This window comes from Ailuropoda melanoleuca, chromosome 1, assembly GCF_002007445.2.
Source record: "Ailuropoda melanoleuca isolate Jingjing chromosome 1, ASM200744v2, whole genome shotgun sequence".
NCBI lineage: Eukaryota > Metazoa > Chordata > Mammalia > Carnivora > Ursidae > Ailuropoda > Ailuropoda melanoleuca.
This window is the reverse complement of record NC_048218.1, coordinates 14,922,322-14,929,252: the sequence shown is the minus strand read 5'-3', so window position 1 is coordinate 14,929,252 and position 6,931 is coordinate 14,922,322. Positions and strand designations below refer to the sequence as shown.

At 37.6% G+C, this 6,931-nt stretch overlaps 1 protein-coding gene and 1 long non-coding RNA gene across 2 annotated transcripts in view; one reads left to right on the top strand and one right to left on the bottom strand.

The window, feature by feature from the left end:
- The first annotated feature begins 757 nt into the window (after positions 1 to 757).
- Positions 758 to 1,586, top strand: LOC117801528. Its single transcript, XR_004624125.1, has 2 exons — positions 758 to 1,266; positions 1,366 to 1,586. It is a non-coding gene; the product is annotated as an uncharacterized LOC117801528 (long non-coding RNA).
- A 1,320-nt stretch (positions 1,587 to 2,906) lies between these two features.
- CCT8 (chaperonin containing TCP1 subunit 8) overlaps positions 2,907 to 6,931 on the bottom strand; it is a 12,713-nt gene continuing 8,688 nt past the window's right edge. The window contains exons 9-15 of the mRNA XM_002921118.4: positions 6,202 to 6,268; positions 6,037 to 6,124; positions 5,837 to 5,952; positions 5,237 to 5,308; positions 4,994 to 5,158; positions 4,590 to 4,709; positions 2,907 to 3,138 (exon numbers count right to left, since the gene is read on the bottom strand). Coding sequence (XP_002921164.1) covers positions 3,061 to 3,138; positions 4,590 to 4,709; positions 4,994 to 5,158; positions 5,237 to 5,308; positions 5,837 to 5,952; positions 6,037 to 6,124; positions 6,202 to 6,268 — 706 coding nt within the window. The 3' untranslated portion in view covers positions 2,907 to 3,060. The remainder of the gene's footprint in view (positions 3,139 to 4,589; positions 4,710 to 4,993; positions 5,159 to 5,236; positions 5,309 to 5,836; positions 5,953 to 6,036; positions 6,125 to 6,201; positions 6,269 to 6,931) is intronic.

Sequence of the window (6,931 nt, the reverse complement as noted above, 5' to 3'; positions counted from 1 at the left end):
ACATATTGGAACTGGCTCCTAATTACTTAAGTGGCTTGCCTGAGGTCCCACAGCTAATTTCTTTACCAAGGTTGAGATAAACAGGTCATTAACATCCAAGAACCGTGCTCATCAGACAATGTTAGGCTTTGATACCAACAACATGTTTATTGTATCATCCAGCTGAGGATATAAACACAAAACACTTCTTAACTTAAGGAAAANACAGCTAATTTCTTTACCAAGGTTGAGATAAACAGGTCATTAACATCCAAGAACCGTGCTCATCAGACAATGAGGCTTTGATACCAACAACATGTTTATTGTATCATCCAGCTGAGGATATAAACACAAAACACTTCTTAATTTAAGGAAACTATGAAAACATCAGGCAATTCCTAGACTACTACTACAAACGTAGTCTTCACCTACAGTAAAAACTAAGCCAGTCAATCATTTTGGTCATCATCCCAGTCTTTCTTCCCACTTGGAGGTTTGGGCCCACCGGCTGGTTTTGCCATGATGATCTGAGAAAACAAAAACCACAAGTAAGTATAAACTCTACCTTTAAAATGAATATTTTTCTATTAGACTGACTGAAAATGAAGCAATATAAGCGATCTGTTATGTACTGCACAGGAGACACTACCACAAAGCCGTGAGCTTCCAGCAAAGGGCTCTGGTGGACATTAAGAGCAACGAAACCCACGCATTAGTGAAGGGCATTCTAAGACATGCACTTCNTCCTCTTGATCTTAAAAAAGGCTTACCGTCTGGGGAGGAATTGGACTGATAGAGCTATAGAGGTATTTTGTAATTATCAGAGCCCAGGACTCCTATAGAAACAGGTAAGTTCACTTATTTAAGTCTCTGGGCCAGGAAACTGCCATTGCAGCAAGTGGCTTCTGGTTTATGATTCTAGCAGAGAAACAGCAATGGTGACTTTCTAAGAAAACGTAAGTGACACTACTCGGGTGGGTAAAGGTAGGAAAAAAGTCGTAGTCAAGGTCAGACTTATGATTCCTACATTCTCAAAGTAAAGGCTAGAAACCCTTGGCATAAATTGATCTTGCCATTGGCATCTATAAATGGGACTAGAACTAACTTTTGAATTCTGTTCACTTTGAAAGAATGTTGCTGAAGAAAATACAAGAGTACTGTATTCCTTATATGGAGTCGTCGAGCACAGCGGTACCATGAGGTCAGGGCATTATACTGCCTATGCCAAGGCCAGAGCTGCAAATAGTCATCTCTCTAATCTTGTTCTCCACAGTGATATTCCACAAGGTAAGAGGTCTTGGAAAATTCTGGTATTCAGATTATGGCAAAACCCCAAAATAATGAACTTGAATCTTCCCATTTATATTTAACTTTGTTTCTCCACAGATTTTGAAATGCAGTCAACCAAAGGGCAGTGGTTTCACATCAGTGATACACACGTGCAACCTGTGCCTACAGCTAAAGTTCTGAACTCACAAGCGTACCTCCTGTTTTATGAGAGAGTATTGTAATAGTTCCAAAGAGTGCTTTCTCCAGAAACAAGCTTATGGCTTTTAAAATGGCTGTAATTAATAATAATAATAAAGAAGTAAAGACTAACTGTAAAATCATGTTCACTTAAAATTAAACACAATGCCAGAAGAAATGTTTATTAAAATATTGAAGGGAAAATACCTAAAAATTTACAATGGTTTTGTATTGTCATAGTGGTTTTTATTCTTGCTTCCAGTTTCTGGAAAGGATTCTGAATTCCTTAAGTCTTCTGTGCTTAAATATGTCTGGGTGGTGGGTTGTAACATGAATAAACTGACTTACCCCCAAAACTTGTTTTACTACTCGGAGGATTTCAGGTTGTGTTCTTACCCTAGCAGGTAACATTTAAAAAAATGTTTCAGACTGGCTAATGAAACTTTAAGTGTATTTTTAAAAAGTGTTGATTATATAACCACAGACATTTGATATTGGTGGTAGTATATACTTGGAAGATATACTGAAATTTATAATTCTGACGCCATCCAGCGTACATAAACAGGTGTGGGCCGAACTGCACTTGTTCTGCGCAATTGTTAACTGACCCAAGGTAGATACTCCCGAGACTCTGAAGTAATTTGATACCAGGTCCCCTTAATGCCACCATGCCTTTTACCCAAGCCAGCCAGCATTGCCAAGTTGCTTATAATCCTAAGAGCCTTAAGGATCCCAAGCTTGTCTAAACTTTCATTAATTACTCTTAACACTTGTTGACTTTAAGACCCAGTCAGTCCTACTGCTTCCAAAATTCTTTTCAAATACCCAAAATATAAATTTCAATTTTTTTAAATATAAAATTTCACTGTTACTCAGAGACCTTACATAACCAACACATATAGTAGCATATGTCCCATAAAATCAGTTAAGCTATTATTTTTTCCAAACTCCTGAGTTTAAGAAGAAATGAGATGCACTTTATAAAAACTGACTTAACTTATTTGCATTAGCAAATAGATTTTCGGTGGTATTACAAGTATCTTTATACTCTACTACTGGACTGTATGTTAAGTTAGCCATTCAATAAATCATTCATTGGTACTAAAACAAGTCCTCTCAAGTCTTAGAATTCCCAGAGCAGAGCTGTATAAAAACTGAAATCCAGTCTGGGAGACAACAGACTTCTTGTAAAGGGACAGACAGTAAATATTTTAGGCTTTGTAGACCACTTAGTCTCTGTCACTACTCCCTTACTCTGCCGTTTCCTTACAGAAAGCAGCCACAGACTGTATGTACACACAAGAGCATGGCTGTGTTCCAAATGGGCAGCAAGTCAGATACATATTGGAACTGGCTCCTAATTACTTAAGTGGCTTGCCTGAGGTCCCACAGCTAATTTCTTTACCAAGGTTGAGATAAACAGGTCATTAACATCCAAGAACCGTGCTCATCAGACAATGTTAGGCTTTGATACCAACAACATGTTTATTGTATCATCCAGCTGAGGATATAAACACAAAACACTTCTTAACTTAAGGAAAATATGAAAACATCAGGCAATTCCTAGACTACTACTACAAACGTAGTCTTCACCTACAGTAAAAACTAAGCCAGTCAATCATTTTGGTCATCATCCCAGTCTTTCTTCCCACTTGGAGGTTTGGGCCCACCGGCTGGTTTTGCCATGATGATCTGAGAAAACAAAAACCACAAGTAAGTATAAACTCTACCTTTAAAATGAATATTTTTCTATTAGACTGACTGAAAATGAAGCAATATAAGCGATCTGTTATGTACTGCACAGGAGACACTACCACAAAGCCGTGAGCTTCCAGCAATGCTCTGCCGGCTCTGGTGGACATTAAGAGCAACGAAACCCACGCATTAGTGAAGGGCATTCTAAGACATGCACTTCAGTAACTCAATAACCCTATGAGTCAAATGTGAAAAACACCTGCATGCATTACTAGTATAAACCAGTTTGGCACCTGATTTGCTATTTATATATGCAGTTCGTCTTGCCAATCATCTTTATCCCAATTTCCTTGTGGTTTAGGAGCTTTAGGTCCACCTGCCAGTTTTGCCATTATAATCTAAAGTGGTTGGTACATAAATATAAATATGTGTAAAAGTTCAACCCTGAAATTTCCTAGTACCTGTAAATGAAAACCATTCAAGTGGCAGGAAGTGTGTATTCACGAACAATTACACAAATATATAGTTTCCTGGTAACTTAACACACCAAGAAGCCTCCAATTTGTCTAGAATGCACTAATCAAGTATATTCCAAGTATAACCATCTAGCATTTTTAAAGGATTTATTTGGGAGGAAAAAAAAGGGGTAGTGGTAGCTTTGGGCTCAAATTTGGGAGAAGCTAAATTAGCTGGCATTCCTCAAAGTAGAACTCTCAAACTCTAATGTATATTTTGAATCTAAACTGAAAACAGTATTCACTGCTTCCCAAATTTGTAGGACTGAGAGATCTTTCTGTAGAATATCAAGGGGTTTGACTTGTCTCAACGCAAACCCTAAAACACCTTCAACTGCCATTTCCAATAGATTCGACACCCCTTTTCAGAAGCTTCTACAGGAAATCTAAACTTGAAATTCTTCATACAACATTTTACTAAATTGAGGTTACGTTCAAACTGAATTAAAGGCATTAGGTACAGTTTTAGAACCTGAGTGTAGCTTGATAAAACCACCCAGAACGTACTCAAACTAGTAGGCATCAATCACTGCAGAGCTTATTGAAAGACTGCTGGGCCTCCTCCCAGAGTTTCTGATTCAGTGGGCCTCTTAGGGGCCCTGAGAATTTGCTTTTTTAGCAAAATCTTAGGTGATCCTGATGCTGTTCATTTAGGGACTATAATTTCAGAACTAGTGAAATAAACATTTGAACAAAGATAAATCCAGCTCTATGTTTGTCAACATTTAGCTGAAACGTACTAAATACTATTTAAAACTGTAACAGAAAAAACCCAAACTTTTTTGGGGGCATTTTAGCATTTCTAAGATGAAAAATAAAGAAATACCCCTTTGGCTAGAATAACCAGTTCTATGAAAACACACTATTGAACCATATAAAAACTAGTACTTTTAAAGATCAAAATTAAAGATCAAAATTTCACTTGTCACTCACCTGATCCACTCTGAGAACAGTGACAGCAGCATTCGTAGCCAGTTTGATAGCCCAGTATTTTCCCAAGTAAGTGTCTAGAATACCGGCTTCCAACATGTCCTTTACAGCAGGAACTTCAGCCTGTCAACACAAAAACAATTTTCATTCTTTCACTTTAAATTGTTGAATGTGAAAATGTTTAGCTCAGTTCCTTATGTAGCAAGTTGCCAGGTGAAAGTATTCCCCTACACACTATTAAAGGTTACTTAAAGGAAAACAGTATCGGACAAACTGTCAAAGCTTTTGTTACAAAAATCATTTGCTTACAAATCAGAACATTTTCTCAGTTTCCCCTCTAAACTTAACTTCCATTTTTACGTTTTACATTCGTGAAGTAAGTTCACAGTGTTTGTTTTTTCAAATACCTCAATATCTAATCCAACATTTTTATTTCCTTCTTGATGTACTGCATAAAGTTTGGAGATGACTTCGTTGGCCTTAACTCCGGAATTTTCTGCCAGTGCCCGGGGAATAGCTTCAAATGCCTCAGCAAACTTCTTAATGGCATACTGTTCAAGTCCAGGACATGTCTAAAACAAAAATGTGTTTAGCACTGTACTTTATTCAAGGAACACGACAAAAGTCAATTTATACAAAGTAAGCTATACCTCTCCATATGATGTGATCTGTTTGGCTAACTCAATTTCTGTTGCTCCACCTCCAGGAACAAGGCGTTTATCCTAGAGTATGTAGTCCAAAAAAGAAAAAAAAAAAAAATTTACAAAGAAGCAATTTATAGTTTTCTAATCTCAGATTCTAGTACTCCACCAGACTAGAGCTTTTAATCAGGCACTGTTACACAAATTCTAACTACAAGTTTTTTAACAATGGAGTGATTCGGGCAAATTACCTTACGGTACATAGTGTCTGGTATATGAAAAGGGAGAACCAAAGTTAAGAATGGGAACAGCACACAACACCTTACCCGCATTTCCATAGACACAGCACTAAGAATGATGCTTAAGCAACTAAATCAAAAACAACCATAAACTAACTTTTTATAACAGTTAAAATAAAAACCCTTGCTTTGCTGTTTATTTCTTTGCATAATCATTTTGGAAAACTATCATACTCATCAGCAATGGACACTGCAGTCTTAAAGTAAAAAAAGTACTTTGCTTTTACACCAGCCATTCATTTTGAAGTTCTCTGCCAACTATGTCTGAAGGCTTACAAATTACTAAATTAAGATTATTGCTAATACTGACCCTTGTGAGAACTTTGAAAGTATTAACACCATCATCTACCGCCCTTTCTATATCATCCATCAGATTGTCTGTAGAGCCTCGAAGTACTATGGTAGAAATGGCACCATCTTCCTTTTCTGTCAAGAAATTTAAATATATTACTAATACAAGCAAATGAACACCCCACGCTTACATAAACATCCTTGACCACTGCTACATACCATGCTTAAAAACCACCACCTGTGTGTCTCCAACTTCGGAAAGGTAAACACTGTCACAATGTCCCATTTCTTCAAGGACAGGAGGAGTCTAAAAGAAAGTGACTGTTGCAATAAAAGTAATTCAAATAGGTACAACTACATTTTAATGTTGTCCAAAATACATACCAATCTAGGAAGAGCTGTAGCACCAACTGTTTTACATAGCCTTCTGAGATCCCACTTTGAATTCAACCTTTAAAAAAACCCCAAAGACCTTAAGAGAAGTTTAAATTCCATCAGATACATAACAAAATGCAGAGATGAAACAGGAACTGTACACTGGTCCCCAAGTCACATTCCTGATTCCGAATCTAAGCTCAATAGGTCTGGACTGCACAGCACAATCCAGACATAGGTCTACGTAGGTGCCATTATTCTAAACTTGGGAAAGTTCAAGACTCACTTGAATGTCACGAATTATAGTTCTAAAACACTAAGGGAAGCCTGGTATATAGAAAACTTTTGCTGTACTCTGGGCAATCACAGGAGCCCCAAGGAAGAGAAGAGATTACACTGCATATTTGGTCAGGTGCTGGGAGGGGTGGGAATGGGTAGGTAAGTTGTCCTCTGTGCCCCATAAGTGGGTTTATGGATCCCATACCCTGACCGTGTGTACCAGACTTGAGTCTGGTCTCTCAAGCTGCAGCTTTTGACTGCAATGCTTCTTCCTCTCCCTCTTCAAATAATATGTTGATTGTTCCTTCAGCTCTCAGTAAAAATATAAGTTTTCTCACAGGCGTTTCCAGTCCCTCTAGATCAAGTTAAGTCCTGTTATTATTTGATCCACCATCTTTTACTTGCCCTTTTTTAACAGTCATGAATTCATGGTGTATTGACGGTGTCTGGTGTTTCACCA